The sequence below is a fragment of the Salvelinus namaycush genome, chromosome 4 (genome assembly GCF_016432855.1).
Source record: "Salvelinus namaycush isolate Seneca chromosome 4, SaNama_1.0, whole genome shotgun sequence".
In the NCBI taxonomy this organism is placed as follows: Eukaryota; Metazoa; Chordata; class Actinopteri; order Salmoniformes; family Salmonidae; genus Salvelinus; species Salvelinus namaycush.
In genome coordinates, this window is record NC_052310.1 from 45556854 (window position 1) to 45578551 (window position 21698).

General features: G+C 40.6%; 2 protein-coding genes across 2 annotated transcripts in view; one reads left to right on the top strand and one right to left on the bottom strand.

Annotated features, from left to right (window-relative positions):
* The window catches only part of LOC120045888 (VPS10 domain-containing receptor SorCS3-like), a 100797-nt gene extending 90512 nt beyond the window's left edge, over positions 1–10285 (top strand). The window contains exons 27-28 of the mRNA XM_038990817.1: positions 7444–7601; positions 10271–10285. Coding sequence (XP_038846745.1) covers positions 7444–7601; positions 10271–10285 — 173 coding nt within the window. The remainder of the gene's footprint in view (positions 1–7443; positions 7602–10270) is intronic.
* A 277-nt stretch (positions 10286–10562) lies between these two features.
* Positions 10563–21698, bottom strand: part of LOC120045889 (VPS10 domain-containing receptor SorCS1-like) — a 91509-nt gene continuing 80373 nt past the window's right edge. The window contains exons 25-27 of the mRNA XM_038990818.1: positions 12565–12664; positions 11874–11982; positions 10563–10755 (exon numbers count right to left, since the gene is read on the bottom strand). Of these exons, the coding sequence (XP_038846746.1) occupies positions 10563–10755; positions 11874–11982; positions 12565–12664 (402 nt within the window). The remainder of the gene's footprint in view (positions 10756–11873; positions 11983–12564; positions 12665–21698) is intronic.

Consider the following 21698-nt stretch of genomic DNA (forward strand, 5'->3'; position numbering starts at 1 on the left):
AAATGGAAAAATGTCATGATTACTGTGTTATGGGCTATCTTCACCTGTGTGACTGTATTAGTTTTGTGTGGATGTGGTTTGATTCCGTGTGTGAAAGTTCTCATTTCCAGGATTCTGGAGAAATCGATGACACAACAGATGATGAAGTATGGACCAATCATAAGCTCTGACCAGTGGAAGGATGAATGTATGGGCCCGGATCTAGTGGAAAACGACTCCGGATCTTTTAATTATGAGGAACCGAGATTGGACGAGACTGTATTTGATGTTTAGAGAATTTAGACGGTTACATGTTTCAATGTATAGACTGTTTCTTTAATGAAGATTGTAACGAAAATCCCAATAGAAGTGTTACAATTCTGATATAAGTTAGAACAGTCATTGATGTTGATGGAGTGTAAATACATATATTGGTTTGGTATTATTCTTGTATAAACATTTAAGTTTATATATGATCTTTTGATATGTAGCTATGAATTGTTTTGTTATTTAGGGTGGATTGTTAGGAATTTTGTTAATAAATAGTTAAAACAAATTCTAGCTTTAAATAAAACTATAACAAATTGAACTCTGCATGCCTGGTGAAAAGAGATTTGTGTTGTGGGTTATAAAGTAAGCAGAAAGGGTCATTAAACTCTGGTTGAACTGACCCAACTTAGCCCTGAGATGTTTAGATAAGGCTGTGGGTCACTTTTTAGGTCTTTCATTATCTTGAGTTGTCTGCTCAAGTGGTAATCAATTATAGTGAGCCTTCAGGATAAATGATTATATGGTGTGTCATGTGAGTGCCCTGTGAGGTTAGAATGAACTTTTGAACCTGTTTTCTATTTGATTAGGACAATGGGACGCATTCTGTAACCTATGACGTCATATATTGTATATAAGTCTGTGTTTATGATCAAATGGGAGCTTGCTCCGAGAATAAACTCTATTATCTAATTTTGATAAGACTGTATCCTGTCTATTTTATGTTAATAAGTATCTTACAAATTCTTATAAATAGACAGATTGAATTTAATTAATGAGTATATTGTAGGAATCATTTAATTCCACTAACAGTACCATATAAACATTTTAAGCAATAAAGACTTTTCATTGACTTTGAGTTCAACTTACTAGAAGTATTTTGAGTTAAAAAAGCCTTTGGTTTACAGTGTGGAGAGGGGATAATTAATTTGTTGCACAGTGGGGAAAATGTGGATCTAGTCCATTAGATACACTCCAGGCTTCTTGCTTCTTTTCATTGTCCTCCTAGTCAGCCCCCAAGTATATGCAAATGACCACCTTAGAACATAGAGGATGTTAAATAACTATTATTACAGGTTAAAACAGAACAACTGTGGATGGTTATCTTAAAGATCCTCATCATGAGCCAATCCTAGTCCGTTTTCTCCCAAGATCGCCTCTCCTACTCATTATAATAGTCTCAGATCTACTGTAACTAACTCAGGGTAATCAGCATCTAAATCTAATTATGTCATACAACTAACTGTTAGGGGCAGTTGGAATAAATCCTTTCATAAGAACTATGCCAATATAATAAACATATAGTTGCAGATCATCTTGAGCCAAAAATATTATGTTCATTGCGTTTCACCCTCTGTCTTCACCACATTGCCAGTATTTCTATATTTATTTTTTCATCTCACATTGGCTGGTACAGTGTGATACCATCCAAAAAGAAATCAATGCACAGTAAAGGAGTCACAATACTTGCCCTACTCTAGCTGCCCAGTTTACAAATGGAAAATTAGTTTACATTTCCCCAAATAAAGTCTAGGAGTGGGATATTAGAACTTCTGTGCCTCTCCCAAAGAGACAGCCAACCTACTGAAAACAGTCAGTCATCTCTGGCTAGGAAACTCTTGTCGACAAGAAGGGATATTCTTCAGTCTTTCAGTCCCATGTGGAACACAAGGAGATTGGATGTGAATCTTTTACCCAATAGTCCTTTGCCCAAGGAAAGAAGTTCCGATGGCAATGTCTGCAACAGTACCGTAAGTTGAGTGGTAGCATCCAAGTGGTTGATATCATGGCATATATCCAGTGTGAGAATAAACCAAAACAAAAAGAGCATGCAGATACTCTCTGTCCCTGTCTCATCTGCAAAAAAACGATTCAGAAACTCTACGATTTGACAGAAATAAAGCCTGCATGGTACATCCTGAACTATGCCCTTCTCATGGAGGTCCTGGGGTCTACCAGTCTCCAATTTGAGTGTGCCCTCAACTTCTGATTCGGAGCTTAAAGGGCAAAATCCAGCAGAGCCAAAAAAAGGTATTGTCTGGTATTGGTATGTACTATGTGGAAACTTCCATCCTCCTACAACCACCACATCTAACATAGATACTGTCATAATAATTACACAACACAGTCATGGACCTTATGGTCTGCATCCAAACATGAGAAACAAGTGGAGAGTTTTTGCATGAATCTCAAATTAGCATCTGAATACCACAAGCTTTAAATATTGTATTAATGCCCACCAACAACATTGACTGATTCTATAAACCAAACGTTAAGACATTTGTCTCTTATTGTTTTGTTAAATATAATTTCCATGTAGTTAGTCACTAAGGGCCCGATTCCGACGTAGGGAATTGCATCTTTCTTATACATGCCTTTCCTATGTACTTCTCAGTAGTTGGTGTTCAGACTTACCTTACGAAAATGCATAACGGGCTTTGCAAGCTTGGTTCCCTTGTCCGTACTGAATAAATGGAATTCAGCTGCTGAAAACCCTCCCACTTCCTGGCCAACAGATGATCTCGTGGAGTTTTCATTCAATAGGGTTTTCAGTACATGTATCTTAAGCCATCACTTTAAATACAGTGTACCTTTAATTACAATTTTGTTGACAGACTACAATACATCGAGAGAATGGGTTCAGAAAATAGAGATCAATGAATGAATGCCATCTATGCATATTCGTCTCTGTTTCAGCACCAACTGGTAGATTTAAAAAATACTCTGATCTTTTAGATTATTTAGGCAAATATAAGTATGTATCAATCATTAAAAAAAACTGTTTTGGAGAGCCTTTATGAACAAAATATATTGATTAGCAGGTTTAACCTGCTACGTGTGGTCTGAGTTCCATAATGATTCATGTCCCAAATTATTGCGCAACGTTAGCCTAATATGATCCACTAATGCTAGCGACGTTCAAGAACAACTTCACGTGACAGAGGAAAGAAAGGTCAACGGAATGGAATGGAATGATGCAAAATGTAAGTTACAACTTCAAGAAAACTAACACTAAAGTGATAGTTGTGAATGTATGTGGGTATTACTGACGGTGGCCCCATAGTGTCTAATATAATACCAATTATAAAATAAATGGAGAAGAGCACTGGCATAGGCTATAGTTAAAACATTCTAAAGCGCATACATCAAATCAAATCAAAATCAAATTGATTTATAAAGCCCTTCTTACATCAGCTGATATCTCAAAGTGCTGTACAGAAACCCAGCCTAAAACCCCAAACAGCAAGCAATGCAGGTGTAGAAGCACGGTGGCTAGGAAAAACTCCCTAGAAAGGCCAGAACCTAGGAAGAAACTTAGAGAGGAACAAGGCTCTGAGGGGTGGCCAGTCCTCTTCTGGCTGTGCCGGGTGGAGATTATAACAGAACATGGCCAAGATGTTCATATGTTCATAGATGACCAGCAGGGTCAAAATAATATTCACAGTGGTTGTCGAGGGTGCAACAGGTCAGCACCTCAGGAGTAAATGTCAGTTGGCTTTTCATAGCCGATCATTCAGAGTATGTCTACCGCTCCTGCTGTCTCTAGAGAGTTGAAAACAGCAGGTCTGGTACATCAACTCGGTAGGTTCAGCCCTACAGAAGCCTATACCTTTGGTGTCCAAATTTCATCCACGCAAATTATGAGGGTACACACTTAAAATTGTGAATAACGGGACAGCTATTTATAGCCTATTTCACTGTGGAAAACGGGCCGCAATACATGTCATATTGATGTGATTTTCTGTTTGCTTCAATATGGCTGGTTTCACATTCGTATCCAGGGATCATAAGGAAAATAATCTAAATGAACGTGTATTTACAATCCCCATCTCCAAATGGATTACTCATTTCCCTAGCACTTATCAATAGCTCTTATCCATTTTATAAATTGCAGTGCATGGAGAATGCTGTTATTTATATTGGAAAAAACGAAAGTAGATGATTTTTCCACTTGGAACCGTTAGGTTCGCTCAACCTTATTCATGATTTCCTCGCGCGTAAAAGTGGTGGAATTACGAGGGAATAAAGTCAAGGTCAGAATATGGCTTATCTGTAGACCAACATCCACCACACCTTCATTTCTTAGATCCCCCCACCTCCCAACGAAAAGCCTATGAATATCATGCTATTCTCATGCTTAACCCTTGTGTTGTCTTAAGGGTAAAAAATGTCCCGCCACTATGTTTAACAGCAGAAACAACCCACTAAATTATATTTTTTCAACCTCAAAATTTTATGACTTTTCCTAGACTGACACCAACATTAGAAAAAGTGAAACATCGTCTTCGTTCATAGTTCCATGAAAGCTGTACACCACCAGGGTACAAAGATTGTCTTAGGTTCATTTTTGACCCGACAGTTATAAAATAATTTACACACCAGTAAAACCACCAAGACACACACACACACACACACACACACACACACACACACACACACACACACACACACACACACACACACACACACACACACACACACACACACACACACACACACACACACACACACACACACACACACATTGAACTCAGACAAAACTGAAACGTTCTTGTGCATGTGCAGTATCTCCCCTCCACGACTCCACACATGACTCCAGTTCACAGACAAAATAAAAACAATTTCAGACAAAATAAACAACATTTTACATTTCTTGAAAGCATTGTTTACTAATGGGGAATGCAGTTAGTGGCTATAAATGAGCTGCAGATGACAGTCCCCTCAAGTTCTCTCTTTGCTGAAGCCACGAGTGCACGTTTCAGTGCCCAACAGGTCGTAGATCTGATATTTTTCAGATGTCCAGCAGGAACAAGAGAACAATGATTTAGAAGAGGAGGAGGTATCTGAAGAAGAAGATGGGGAAGAAGACAACCCAGAGCACGATGTATCATCTTCAGATGAAGAAGAAATCCCTCAAGCTGAAAGAGACATTTTTGTCAAAGAACAGCAAAATAACATGGTCCTTGTCACCATATGACAACCAGGGCAGCACAAATGTCATAAGGATTACCCCAGGGCCCACAAGACATGCAGTTGCCCATGCCCAGGAAATCGCCTCAATATTCTACGTGCTCATCACACCAGCCATCGAAAATATCATCCTGGAGATGACAAATTTGAAAAAAGTTTCCTAAATACGGAGACAACTGGAAAAGGATGGATGAGATTGACCTGCGTGCCTACATAGGGCTGCTAATCTTAGCGGGTGTGTATAGGTCCCGAGGCGAGGCTACATGTAGTCTCTGGGATGCAGAGTAGAAATGCAATTTTCCATGCCACGATGCCACTGAAAGTCTTTCACACTTTCTCAAGAATGCTACCATTTGATAACCGTGAGTCAAGACCTGCAAGACATGTGAGAGACAAACTGGAGGCCATAAGAGAGGTCTGGGAGAAGTGGGTGGAGCGTCTGCCATACCTCTACAACCCTGGGCCTGAAGTAACAGTGGATGAGCAACTGGTTCCATTCAGAGGTACATTTTTATTTTCATATAGGTTATGTACAGTTGAAGTTGGAAGTTAACATACAATTTAGCCAAATACATTTAAACTCAGTTTTTCACAATTTCTGACATTTAATCCTAGTAAAAATTCCCTGTCTTAGGTCAGTTAGGATCACCACTATATTTTAAGAATGTGAAATGTCAGAATAATAGCAGAGAGAATGATTTATTTCAGCTTTGATTTCTTTCATCACATTCCCAGTGGATCAGAAGTTTACATACACCTAATTAGTATTTGGTAGCATTGCCTTTAAATTGTTTAACTTGGGTCAAACGTTTCGGGTAGCCTTCCACAAGCTTCCCACAATAAATTGGGTGAATTTTGGCCCATTCCTCCTGACAAAGCTGGTATAACTGAGTCAGGTTTGTAGGCCTCCTTGTTCGCACATGGTTTTTCAGTTCTGGCCACAAATTTTCTATAGGATTGAGGTCAGGGCTTTGTGATGGCCACTCCAATACCTTGACTTTGTTGTCCTTAAGCCATTTTGCCACAACTTTGGAAGTATGCTTGGAGTCATTGTCCATTTGGAAGACCCATTTGCGACCAAGCCTTAACTTCCTGACTGATGTCTTGAGATGTTGCTTCAATATATCCACATCATTTTCATTCCTCATGATGTCATCTATTTTGTGAAGTGCACCAGTCCCTCCTATAGCAAAGCACCCCCACAACATGATGCTACCACCCCCGTGCTTCACGGTTGGGATGGTATTCTTTGGGTTGCAAGCCTCCCCCTTTCTCCTCCAAACGTAACGATGGTCATTATGGCCAAACAGTTCTATTTTTGTTTCATCAGACCGGAGGACATTTCTCCAGAAAGTACGATCGTTGTCCCCATGTGAAGTTGCAAACCATAGTTTGGCTTTTTTATGGCGGTTTTGGAGCAGTGGCTTCTTCCTTGCTCAGCGGCCTTTCAGGTTATCTCGAAAAAGGACTCGTTTTACTGTGGATATAGTTACTTTGTACCTGCTTCCTCCAGTATCTTCACAAGGTCCCTTGCTGTTGTTCTGGGATTGATTTGCACTTTTCGCACCAAAGTACGTTCATCTCTAGGAGACAGAGCGCGTGTCCTTCCTGAGCGGTATGGCGGCTGAGTGGTCCCGTGGTGTTTATACTTGCATACTACTGTTTGTACAGATGAACGTGGTACCTTCAGGCATTTGTAAATTGCTCCCAAGGATGAACCAGACTTGCGGAGGTCTACAATAGTTTTTCTGTGGTCTTGGCTGATTTCTTTTGATTTTCCCATGATGTCAAGCAAAGAGGCACTGGGTTTGAAGGTAGGCCTTGAAATACATCCACAAGTACACCTCCAATTGACTCAAATAATATCCATTAGCCTATCAGAAGCTTCTAAAGCCATGATATAATTTTCTGGAATTTTCCAAATTGTTTAAAGGCACAGTCAACTGTGTGTATGTAAACTTCTGACCCACTGGAATTGTGATACAGTGAATTATAAGTGAAATAATCTGTCTGTAAACAATTGTTAGAAAAATGACTTGTGTCATGCACAAAGTAGATGTCCTAACTGACTTGCCAAAACTATAGTTTGTTAACAAGAAATTTGTGGAGTAGTTGAAAAACAAGTTTTAATGACTCCAACCTAGGTATATGTAAACTTCCGACTTCAACTGTAAGTGATTTTCACTGTTAATTGTATAAATGTATAGTGATCTCTTTTGTCAAAAGGTCGCTGTCCTTTCCAGCAGTATATGCCCAGCAAGCCAGCAAAGTATGGCATCAAGACATGGGTGGCCTGTAATGCACAATCCAGCAACGCTTGGAAGATGCAAGTATACACAGGGAAGCCAACAGGTGGAGGCCCGGAGAAGAACCAGGGGATGCGGGTTGTGCTTAATGTGACAGATGGACTGAGGGGGCACAATGTCACGTGTGAAAATGTCTTCACCTCTTATGAACTCAGCCAGCAGCTCCTGAAGAGGAAGATCACCATGGTTGGCACAGTTAGAAAGAACAAGCCTGAGCTCCCCCCTGCACTCCTCGCAACAAGGGGGAGAGAGGCCTTCTCATCAAAGTTTGCCTTCACCCCCACCCTAGTTTCTTACCTCCCAGAGAGGAACAAGAATGTGGTCCTCCTGAGCACACTGCACAAAACAGCTGAGATCTACAAGGGCACAAGGCGAGACTCAGATGCAGACACGGGAGGCAGATGGTTTGAGTCTCTGATATTTTTTATAATCCAAGAGGTAGGCAAGAGAATGGTCATGGACAGGCAAAACCAGGTCAGAGTCCAGAAGGTACAGAGGGGCAGGCAGGCTCGAGGTCAGGGCAGGCAGAATGGTCATGCAGGCTGGTTCAGAGTCCAGATAGGCAAGGGTCACAACCGGGAGGACTAGCAAAACAGAGAGAAGGAAAAAGCAGGAGAACAGGAAAAAGCACGCTGGTTTACTTGACAAACAAGACAAACTGACAACAGACAAGCAGGGAACACAGGAATAAGTACCCCGGGACTAATGAGGAAAACAGGTGACACCTGGAGGTGGGTGGAGACAGACACAAAGACAGGTTAAACAGATCAGTGTGTTTCAAGATCAGTGATTGTAAGGGCAGAAAGCCAGCCATCATCTTGGACTACAACCACAACAAAGGAGACATGGACAACCTGGACAAGGTGTTTGGAACTTACATCTGCAGGAGGATGACTGCCTGCTGGCCCCTGGCCATCTTCCATAACATCATTGATGTGTCCTCATGAGGCTGCAGCTGGGGCAGGCAAGAGGAGGAGATTCCAATTCTGCCTCCCAAAGAAGGACTGTAAAACAAATACTATGTGCTGCACATGTGAGAAATACATCCATGCACACACACTTGCATACTGTCCTACATGTGCTAATTAGAGTTGATTGATTTATGTTCTTCACATTTTTGTTTTGTATCTATTATCTTATTTTATTATTATTATTTATTGTTGTTTTTTTATACACCTTGTGGGTGGGGGCAATGGTTAAAAAAAATGGGAGAAGACTTGTATTTTGTAGTTGAAATCCTCATTGTACAGTATATAAGAATACATCACCACGTTGCCAAAAACGTTCAAGACTGTTAGTTTCCTTTCAATAAAATGCATTCAAAACTACTTTCTGCACATTTCTGCTACTTTCTTAGTCTATACAAGTGCTATCTCTTGCTAAAAAAATGTTTGTTTACACCTATGCAGTACCTTTAGCAATAATAATAATAATAATAAACCTCTACTTTAGTAAAGAAAACAATTATGACAGGTGTGTTGTAATAAAAAAACAAGTAGTGTCCACTGATTAAATGCAGTCTTTCTGCATTGTGAAGAGGGAAAACCCAGATATTCACAAAGTTTGTGATGAATGATAGGTTGTTTCTTCATGCAAAATAGATTTGGGTTTTCAAATTCAATTAAGCTGCTTTATTTTAGGGGTTTGTGAAGACAAGGGGAGTATACAGAATGTTAAGACTACACAATGGTTAAGTTCAAGGTCATAATAGAGAGAAAGAGAGAAAAGTGCATAAAAAGGGAATAACGTTCCATTTACATGTGCTTAACTCCGGGTCGGAATCGGGGCCTAAGTTAACTGACACATCCTCCACACACCTAGCACCAGAGACGTACTAGAAATGGAACACTCAAGATAAATAGATTACTGTACATTACTGTTGCTTTACTGTTGCTTGTCTTGAAGTCATACACACGACTGTAACCAGCTGAGTCAAATTATCTTTAGTTCAGCAGTTCTATAATTATACTATTTTCATAAACGTGCAATGTTCTTGCAAAAATACAAGTATTTCGATTAAAAATGACCCTTTTCAAGACGCCAGAAAAATCTGTAGTCTCCTCCTATAGTCCAGGCAGCACAGTGTAAGATGGTCTGTCCATGCATGGGTAGAAAACACTGGAGACCTCCCATTTCTTCCATGGTTTCAGAGTTTGCTGGAAGCAACTGCCAAAAAGATGTATTGCTTACAAGTTGGCTGTAGACTCAGCATTAAAACATATGGGGAGTTTCATCTGAGAGTTTGACGTCTGTGTGAGATGGTAGGTATCCTAGCCAGAGACATGTGACACAAGAGACAGATAATACATTATATATCAGCATTAGCACACTAGCATATCTATTTTTCCATGCAAGCATATCCATCTTCCATGCTAACAAATCTCCCTTGACATTTGGAAGGACTACATCAACTACAGCTCTACAGAGTCATTTATCACTATTATAATATAGCATTCTCGCTGCACTGCTACATTCTTAGGACACTAATTTATTCATAAATTCAAAAATAACTTCAGCATGCAGTTCAATTCAATTAGGTTTATTGGCATGATAGGACACTATCTCACATTACCAAAGAAAACATATAGGAAGGTATCAACTTAACGAGGAGAGTAAGGACATTGCAATTTCAAAGTATTGTTTTGATCTACCTGTGAAAACATTTCAAAATAATAAGTAATGCAAAAGATTGGCAATTAAGTCATCAGATCAACTCATGGATACCATTTTTATGTCTCTGTGTGCAGTTTGAAGGAAGTTGAAGGTAGTTTCTGGGAAGAAAAGTCATTTCTGGTAGCATGCTAGCTGTTCCTGTAGACTTCCAGTCATTGTGCTAACGTTAAATAGCAAAGGGTCCAGAAACGACCTTCAACTGACTTCAAACCGCAAGTAAAGACATACAAATTGTATCCATGAGTTCATCTGACTCTGGGTAAGTTTTGCCAAAATGTAGAACTATCCCTTTAATAGAGCAGTACACCACTATATAAAGGTAAAATATGTGCATTTATAGCTGTCTCATCAATAGGCCCATAATAACTACTTATCAGTAACTGTCCTCTTTATGAAGGATACCTTACCTATGCCACGTGCATCTGGCCCTGTGTCCAAGTGCTCCAAAGTGCTCACCATGTCCCCCTCAGGGTTTGGGACAGCTATAGACACCACCGAAGGGATCACTTCCTGTTGTTTCTCTCGCTCATTTGTGTGGATGTTGATGCCAGGGATCTTCCTATAGGAAATATACATTGTACAAAATAGTTAACAGCAAGTCAAATGAATAGTAAATACATTGTTAGCTCCCAGCTAGCACATTTGGTTCTTTGGAAGTTGTTGGAACGTATGTTTTTGGTTTCACATTGGTTGTGGGAACGAAGCCAATGTGAAAAACGTTAAATGTTGTGAGAACATTAGTGACCAAGCTCTAAGAAACATATGGTTTTCAGAATTGTATGTGCTAGCTTGGTTCTCTGCTTAATCACTTGTGTAATATATCTCATAAATTATATTTACCACCGATGAGGGAAAAATTGAGTAAAACTCCCTGTTAAATTGTCTGATAAATCTGGGTTTCATGGGGTATTTACAGTACCTTTTCACTGTTGTGATAAATGTTGATCTATGAACAAACCTCATTATCTTTAAAAGTGACAGATTCACACTTTAACACTTTGAGTATAGTCATAATTTAAACTTGTGGGAGAGTGTGGTCTTTTGCAATGCAATGGAAGCAGGGGCGGCAACTACTCTAGAGGTTAGAGCATTGGGCCAGTAACTGAAAGGTTGCTAGATCAAATCCCCAACCTGACAAGGTAAAAACATCTGTCGTTCTGCCCCTGAACAAGGCAGTTAATCCATTGTTCCTAGGCCGTCATTGTAAATAAGAATTTGTTCTTAACTGACTTGCCTAGTTAAATAATAGAGGATACTATCCATTTTATATGCCATTGTATGTTGTCTCGGGTCTTATCTTTTCAACCATTGCTGCCATTCTGTTGAATGCCTCTCGCTGAATGACTCTATTTATCATTTCAGAAATGTCAACATTCACATTTTTAGATAGATGAATATTGACTGCAGAATACTTACACTCATTCAGCACTTAAAACATTGATTGTCATTCCCGGGAATATTCAAGAGTATAGGAAAGAGAAGAGTGGCTTTGATGATGTCCAATTGTTAGGATGTCTCTAAAGATAGTTCATGTTTTGACTAGTTTAAGCTATTGGATTCGTGAAGTAAGATGTACATATTCATTTGCTTATGGATTGGCGTGTGAGAATGGCCTAAATTGATACTATCACTCTCATTAGAATCAGCTTAGTTAAAATGAAGTCGGGGATACTTTACCTTTTGAACTTGTAGATAACGAAAACTGCCAAACCCACAAATACGGCTGACACTAGCATAATGACTGTAGCACCATTGTGACCACTCTCACTGGTGTCCATGATAGGAGCTTGGAAAAAAATAGAGGTGGGAAAAAGTATTTAGACATAAGAGAGAAATAGAGGGCTGTCTTTTCTTCTGGCATCACACTCCCGAGTGCTGTGAGGATTTTCAACACCGTAGTGTAACTGAATTTGACCTTAATGATCAAAACAACATGCGTTATGTCTTTCTTATACCATTCTCATAAAGCTGTTGTGGTACTAGGCTTCTCAACAGCAGTTAGCCTAGAGGTTAGAGAAGCAGAATGCTATGCAAACTGGAAGGTTGCTGGTTCAAATCTCTGGAGCAATCTCATGCTGTTTTGGCCTTGAGCAAGTCACTTAATAAAAAATGTTGCTCCCGGTACATTGCCCTGTGCTAACAACCTCTCAAGTGTGTGTGTGTGTGCATGCGTGGGTGTTGTCTTGGGGGTGTGGAGACTGTTATTATTCCATTTTATTCTACTTCATAATAACATCATTCCAAAATGGCCAACATGCAAAACCCTTTGAATTGATTGTAATTGCATAGTAGTAGGCAGGACCTTATATCTGTAACTATCCTATAGCCAGACATCCGACTATACTGTGAACACAGCAGACTGGCTGACCTGGAGACAGTCGTGTGGCATAGACGTTGATCTGAACCCCAGGCCGCAGAGTAAACTGGATGAGGTCTTGATTCAGGGCACTTAGCAGGACTAGAGAGAGCTGTGGAGGAATAAACACAGCTATGGTTTCACACTCATCAATATTTCAACCTCAATCATGATCAGTAAATATAGCTTTTTTTAAAGAGGGGCAAGTGTTGATATGACATGTAAAGGCCTACTGTAATAACATTTCTGTCGAAAGGCTAACATACCAATCATAGCAATATAAATCCTATCAGGAAAAATTGCCTGGGTTATGAAAGGCAAGAGTTACTGACATTTGAAAAATGTATATTTTCCAATACTTTATCTTTCACTGGTGATTTGTTGTTTTGGATGTTTTTTGCTGATTAATAATATTTCATAAGTAATGAAGTAGTTCAAAAAATTATAAAAACAAAACATTTAAATTCTACAAAACTGCCTTTTCCCCACATTTTTCTCCCAATGCTCTCCCTTTCCCTTTCCCCTGTTTTACACTTACAATTGTTTGTGTTGCAGTAAACTTCCAGCAAAGTTTGTGGTGAATTTGTTGCAAAATAAATAGTGTGCCACATAATGAAGCCAGACGCTTGCAAATTTTTGCCACTAGTGGTGAACCCACGGCAAACAGTTCCCTCAAGTTTCTATTTGAATCTGTAGCAAACCTTCATTACCGTTATGCCTAAAACAAATGCAATATAGACAAAAACAAATAATGAAATACCCATATAAATAGCTATTCATGTTTATTTTCCCCATTAAAAACAGTCTTACATATCTGTCTAGGTGAGACTGCAGCTGTTAAAATACTATAAATTATTTTCATTCTGAATTGAAATAAACTGACTGATCACATCACACAGATGTATAACAGAACCACAGGAGGCTGCTGAGGGGAGGAAGATTCATAATAATGGCTGGAACAGAGCGAATGGAATGGCACCAAACACCTGGAAACCATGTGTTTGATGTATTTGATACCATTCCGCTAATTCTGCTCCAGCCATTACCATGAGCCTGTCCTCCCCAATTAAGGTGCCACCAACCTCCTGTGAACAAAGCACACACACACACACACACACACACACACACACACACACACACACACACACACACACACACACACACACACACACACACACACACACACACACACACACTCAGTTTTTGATAATGCAACCCTAAATAACAGTACAGATAAAAAAGAATCAGGCCTACTGTACATAACACCCGGCATCCCACTGCTGGCTTGCTTCTGAAGCTAAGCAGGGTTGATCCTGGTCAGTCCCTGGATAGGAGACCAGATGCTGCTGGAAGTGGTGATGGAGGGCCAGTAGGAGGCACTCTTTCCTCTGGTCTAAAAAATATTGCAATGCCCCAGGGCAGTGATTGGGGACACTGCCCTGTGTAGGGTGCTGTATTTCTGATGGGATGTTAAACAGGTGTCCTGACTCTCTCAGGTCATTAAAGATCCCATGGCACTTATCGTAGGAGTAGGGGTGTTAACCCCGGTGTCCTGGCTAAATTCCCAAGCTGCCCCTCATACCATCATGGTCACCTAATCATCCCCAGCTTACAATTGGCTCATTCATCCCCCTCCTCTCCCCTATAACTATTCCCCAGGTCATTGCTGTAAATGAGAATGTGTTCTCAGTCAACTTACCTGGTAAAATAATGGTATTTTTTTTTTTATCTTACTGTAGAAATTATTGTTGTAAAAAAGTATAGGTTGGAACTGTTGCTGATAAAATACAATATATAATGTGTATTCTGAATAGGAATAAACTGATTGATCACATCACACAGATGTAGACCAGCATACATACACACAGTCCTAATGAGACGTGTGTGGCTGGTTGAAGTTTTCAACAACCAGGTCTATTCTGGGCTTAGGTTTTGACAGGTCATGCATGGAGTCTGTTTCTGTACTTGTTTTTTAAGTACGCCAGAGTTGATAATCTGACTCGCATAGCTATGTGGTGCCAAACTGGATCAGAACATCTACTGCTTCCTCAGCCAGGCAGGAGACCGCTTCCTGCTGTAGATGAGCAACCCAGAACTGTGTGAGTGTGTTTGCCTCAAAAAGCATCTTGCTTCCATTGCTTGCTTGTAGCGTCACTAAGGCCTCCATCTCTGGCAGACTAGTCCTAGGTCTGATGAGGACACTGCTTGAAAGGGATACCTCACCCATTGAAGTTTTTTGAGATTTCTGTGGGTTAGGAAAGTACCGGTCAAAGTTCTGCTGCATGCTGGCCATGTGCTCAGCCATGTCCTTCTTCACAGGTTCACATAGGGGGGAATCTATCACCTGCATGTGAGCTGACAGAACAGGGAACATGCCATATGCTCCAGCCTTCAGCTGTGACTGCCACAATCCCAGGCGTGCAGTGAATCCTCTGATGCCATCTTCAAGCTCCAAAATGGTTGATTCCTTGCCCTGGAGGCTTGTGTTCAGCTCATTGAACCTTCTGAAAATGTCAACCAGGTAAGCCAGCCTAGCCAACCACAGTTTGTTATGGAATAGGACTGCAAGGTCGCTGTCCTCTTTCTTCAGATAGGCCAGAACCTCCTCTCTCAGTTCCCACAGCCTCTCCAGGACCCTCCCCTAACCCCACCAAGAAAGAGCAGGTGCTTATGGTCTGCTCCCATCTCCTTGCAAAGCTCTCTGAACAGTCTTGTTTGAAGAGATCTCTTCTTGGTCAGATTCACCACCTTTACGACTGAGTCAAAAACAGCCCCTAGGTTAGGTTGTAATGCTTTGCTGGCCAAAGACTGCCTGCGCAGAATACAATGTGTCAGTTTCACGTTGGGCACCACTCTGCGGACATGAGCTATGAATCCGGAGTTGCACCCAGTCATGCATCTTGCTCAATCAGTGCAAATCCCAACACAATTTGCCCAGTCAATTTGTAAGTCTTTCAAATGAGTGTCTACCACCCTAAAAATGTCCTCTCCCCTTGTTGTTGTTTGTAGATGGTCACAGAAAATAAATTCCTCCTGGATATCATCATCAAATACGTATCATGCATATACCATCTATTGCGGAATTCCAGCCACATCTACTGACTCATCTAATTGAAGAGAGAATTTCTTGTGCTGTTTCATCTTTACTATCACAGATGCTTGTATGTCAACTGACATATCTCTTATTCTTTTGCCCACTGTGTCATTGAAAAGTGGGACTGAGTCCACTTTTTTTACTGCCTCCTCGCCCAAAAGAGATACACAGACATCCCTCAGGCAGGGTTTGATGAGCTCCTCTCCTATAGTGTGGGGCTTCTTTGCCTTATATATAAATATATTTGCTATATTTAGGCTCACCTAGTATGAAGCTTTGATGATAGCTCTGTTCCCTTTGAAGGTCTGTTAGAGGAGCAGAGAAAGCCTTTTGTCAAAAACCAACTATCATGAACTATCATGTAAAAATATTTTTATCTAAATATGACCTTCTTTTGATTTACAGTTGAAGTCGGAAGTTTACATACACTTAGGTTGGAGTCATTAAAACTAGTTTTCCAACCACTCCAGAAAATTCTTGTTAATTAACAAACTATAGTTTTGGCAAGTCAGTTAGTACTTCTACTTTGTGCATGGCACAATACATTTTTCCAACAATTGTTTACAGACAGATTATTTCACTTATTATTTCACTGTATCACAATTCCAGTGGATAAGAAGTTTACATACACTAAGTTGACTGTGCCTTTAAACAGATTGGAAAATTCCAGAAAATGATGTCATGGCTTTAGAAGCTTCTGATAGGCTAACTGACATCAGTTAAATCAGTTAAATCAGATAAATCTCAGCAGCTTCCATTTTTTCTTCATACTCAAAAGCACTCTTCAGTGCCACAGGGCAAGTCTCCCCAAGGGACCTGAAGTATAAAGTAAGAGCTGGCAAGCTTTGCAGGAGACGATCGACAGCCGGATGAAGAGCGAGCCATCGTGTGCAAACATGTCACAGAATTTCACTCCATTCAATGTCAACAAAGGCAAAAAAAATGCAAGCGGTTCCTCTCTTCGGGAAGCAGATACTGAGAAGTGGCTGTAGATCTTTAAAACAACTGTCTCAATATCCACTGACAGCTGATCGCAGGCGATCTTGCAGGAATTATGAGCTATGTGTGCTGGGCAATTATCTTTCAGAATGTGATTGTTGGCACTGCTCAATAACTGGTAAACGGAGAGGTGTTTTCCAAAGTTGACATTGGCATTATCTGCTGCATATGGCTGTGATGTGTCTAATATCCAGTTCATGCTTTTCCAGACAGTTCCTCAGCGCTTGATGTATGCCATTTGCAGTTTCATCATTGTCTTCGTCAAAGTCAAGTAACTTGCACTGCACTCCATCAGACACAGAGAAATATCTCATGCACACTGGAAACATGTTTCTATTTACCTTGTTTGAGGCATCACTGGCAACTGAGAAATACACGGGCTCACCTTAGGTCGGGGACAGATCATCCAAAATATCCCGCACAGTATTTGGTCCTAAAATATTCATTGTAATTATCTCAGCTTTCGTTCTTCCCAAGTGCATCTTCTTCACATCATTTGAGTCATGAAGCAAAGCACCGTTGAGCTTAACAAGACAGTCGGTGCTGTTGTAGCTGAGTCCGTGTTTAACCGTATGGTACACATACGAGGCTTCACTTTCCGCGATATTGTTATTTTCCGCAGTAGACGTCACGAAGAATGCACCGATATTGCTAGCACCTTTAGCTAGCGTGGTCTTCTTGTGCATTTCTGTGGATGCATGCTGAGTTAGGTCATTCTCCCTTCCATGGCCTATTGAGAATTCCCGACGGCATAAAGCACAGAAAGCTTTCGTCGAGTCACCACTGTCTTTTTTTTGCTTCCTATTGTTTGTTGGAGCTGCAGTCTTTTCTTTTTTTGCAAGTTTATCCATATTTCCTTGATATGCCAAACCGACTGAACAACAACAGAAATTACTTTGCAGGAATTGGAGCGTTTACGCTATACTGTGATTGGATGAATGTACGGGACAAGGGAGTGTCCCGTATGGGACAAACCAATTTAGCCCTATATAAGGGACATCCCGGGTAATACGGGACAGTTGGCAACCCTAGTGTCTAGCTAGCTTGCTTTGGCTAATGTTAGCTATTAGCTGAGTACGAGGGCATTGTTTGAAAGAGAAACTCACAACGTCTACTACGAGAGATGGTGCTCCCTTATTTCTGCTTATCATCACCTGTTATAAAATTACAACAATGCCTTGCTAGCTGACTTACTCTTCCACTGTCAAAGCACTGTTTCCTGAAGCATCCTGCCCTGTTCTGAAAGAACTCCCTGGGTTTACTGTCATGCTGTGGATGTTTGGTCAGGACGTGTCGTTTTAATTTGTTAGTTTTGAGAGACTCATTACTAAGCACTTCCCCGTACAAAACACATTGCGGGCGATCCTCGTTATTTCTCAAACTTTGTACAAAACCAAGAGAGAGAAACTCATCGCTGTATATGCATTTCATGACGATTGAGCTCAGTCAGAACTTGTGGCTAGCTTGAGTCCATTTGATGACAGCGGTAAGTGATGGCGAGTGGGAATGACAAGTCAGTGGATGACAGCACATCATCTGCTGCTGAACGACAGTGCTTCAGCGTGTGGGTCGCGGAGTGATCTAGAAAACGATCCGGTACACGATGAAGCACACGGGCATATTCCTCCCACTCATGCAGCTGCCAACCTGAGCTGAGATACCGCTGCTAAACAGTGAGCGCAGTTGCACTTGGCCAAATCAATTCCAGTAATTAATTATATAACTATACATTTACTCAGATGACCCACTTTGGGTCTCACTATCTTCTATCTTGTTAATTAAGTGTGTTCAACTAATTGGCCACACCTGATCTTAATGAGTGCTTGTTTTGTTCGAGGTGGAGTCTGTTTGAATAGATTCAAATTAACAGCTTTGTATAAGTAAAAAAAATAAACATGCCATGCTACCGTATCTCCATTCTGGTTCCACAGTGGACTATTTCCATGGAAATAGAACAGAATATCATAGGTTTGAATCTCACTGACCCGTGCTTTGTCGTTCTGCCCCTGAAGAAGACAGTTAACCTACTGTTCCCCGGCACTGAAGACGTGGATGTCGATTAAGGCAGCCCTCCGCTCCTCTCTGATTTCGAGAGGTTGGGTTAAATGTGGAAGACACATTTCAGTTGAATGCATTCAGTTGTACAAGGTACAACTTTCCCTTCCCCTTCCCTTCCACAATACAAAATAAATGTGTTTGCATGATTAATGCCTAAGCAAATTAATTTCCATGCATCCTATCCTATTAACCTAAGCCTAGCAGTGTTATTAAAAGCCTAATTGAAACATGTTCTCAGAATGTTATTTAATTACCTTCAAATAACCTAAAATGTATATTCTCAAAACATTAATAAAACCTCTCAGGAAAGCTTTCAGGGAACCATAGTTAAATGTAATGTATAACTAAATTGAGATAATAGCTTCCTTCCACGATGGTGGAGTAAGGCCCTCCTTCAAGGTCCAATTGAAGGATGATACAGTATAAGCAAAGGGGTCAATTCCTCTTCGATGGTTTTGTACCACTCTGATGGGAAGCCGTCGCCCCCTGGAGAATTGTTGTTCTTAAGTTGAGTAACTGCACTCCCTACCTCTTCCTAGAATAGACTGAGTGAAGTACAGAGTAACGGGTATAATCCCTTTCCAATGTGTGGAGGTCCTTCCAGATATCTATCAGTCCCAGTTCTATCAATGAGGTATTAATCAACTTTGTGAGGTGCCTTTTATTTCTCTTAGTACTGGTCGTGTCCAGATGATCTAACACCAGGTTCAAATTGCCCGCACAAATTAAAATAAATGTGTAAAAAAATAACTTTTCACTCTCTGGAGGGACATAAACATTAATGAATGTTACCTCTTTATGTTATATTTTCCCCTTTACCACCGTTAATCTCTCCTCTTTGTCATTAATTTCCGTAATACTTTCAAAATGAACAGAGTTCATAATAAGGATCGCCAGACCCCTACTGTGTTTCTATTTAAAAGAACTGTAGAATGTGTTTTTCAGTTTTTCATGTTCCAATTGTGATAAATGGCCTGTGCTTTCTCCTTTTTTATTTTTGCAAAAACCTTACTTCTCTTAATAGGATTGTTCAAACCATTCACGGGCCGAACTCCCAGTGGATTAATTAGTCATATGTTGCATTATTTTTATACATCAAGATGGTATTGGAACCCCGGTAACAGAAAATATTCAAACCCTGAACATCTCAATAAGATAACAAAAAGTAGACCTTCAAAAATGGGTTGCCCAATGCAGTCCTCCCCACACACCCCCTGTGTGGTCCGAGGAGAAAAATCCACTCTATGTGGAGGCCCCTCTCTAGCAGTGCAGAGATAGTATAAAATTCTCCCTCTACACATTCTAGCTATGACCAGTTAATGACACATACCCGCCGGTATTGGTTCCTATTCAAAAGAGTCAGTGTTCCGTTTGAAAGATTCACTTCGTTTGTGAGTTTCCGAATAAAACGTTGTTGCAGTTAAAGTAAACAGTCGGCCTTACAGTTGGCCTTTTGAGCAATAATTTTCTGGAAATAACGTTACGTCAGTATGTTAACCGATTGGCATTAATCCTCAAGTGACCCTATCCAAGGCTGGGTTATAGCCTATAAACAATGACAGTTTTATCCCCAAAACAAATTAGCCGAGCTGAGGTTGCAGGCTATTTGGCTAGCTATAAATTGCTTGGTCAACCCAGCCCAGCAATATGCTACCTAACCAGACAGCCATAGTTGCTATCCATCTACCCTAGCTAGCTAAACAGCCATCTATAGGTGTTATCCACCTACCTCATATTTCAGCCTTAGCAAATTCCTCATACCCGTTATTACAAATCACATATGTATCCATAGAATTAGGTCTCCGTTTGAATTCCTGCAATCTGTCCCTTGCTCATTGTACCGTCTCTTATCCTTCGGCTCTGGCTGAATTCCGCTCCCCTCCCACACGCCTCCACGTCAACACTTGTTGTAGTTGTCTCTCACTGGTGATGCTGTTGAGCCCGTCCTCTCCTCTACCTCGATACTGAATCCCATCTTCCTCATGTACTGTACTGCCTCAGCCACACTGATGTAGACCGTTGGATGGACTCCCTGTTGATTCTCATTTTGTCCATGGGGGATTTGCATCTCTGAATCACCTCATGAGCGTAATCGTGGTCGAATGACAGTATGCATGTTCCATGTTTAATCTTCTTCTGCCAGGCTTTCCTCAAAATCATTTCCTTGGTATTGTATTGGTTTTTGAGCAAGTGCCCTGTAGGCTTTCTGGATCTGAAGATCTGTGTCTGTCGGCAGAGAACGTTCATTTTTGAGTAGACCTTCTATGAATTGGGGCATATCTCTTCCTTCTGCATCCACAGCAATATCGTAAATATGGATATTGTCGTGCCTGGACCTTCCCTCAAGGTCACTCAGTTTCTCCTGTATTCACTGTTGTTGTTTCAATGGAAGAAGTAGAGCTTTGCCAATTTCCATGTTTTGTTCTTCCAGCTATTCGATTCGTGTCTCTGCCCCTTTAAAAACTTTACTTTGGGTGTGAAGTTCCCCTTAAATTTTCCTGGAGCCTCGCTGTAACTTCATGTTTGAGTTCCTCTAACTCCTTCTTTATTTCCTTCTTAACTTCGTCCTTGAATGTAGTCAGGTTCCCTCTCACTTCGGTTCTAAGTTTGCAGATTTCTCTGCTAATACTTATCAGCGTTTCCTTCGCTGGGATCCTCTCCATCTCACTTCGTCATTGCCATCTTGCCTTGCTTGTTGAGGGCTGTGTATATCTTCATCCATTTCTGCTTTATCTGACTCTATAACTTGTGTTTTACACTTATTCTGACATCTCGTTCAACATCCCCCACTCATTTATACTGAAGCTTAATATATTAAAATTTTGAAAATATGAATTTGGGGGTGAATTATTTACAACCGACCGGGAGCTTGTTTTCTACATGGCCAATCCATCGCTCACCAACTACATAGTCGGCATAACTAAATGTTATGTCGCTTTTCTTCCACCCAAGCCCTATATACCTGAATCAGGAAGAAGAAAGAACTTGTAGACAA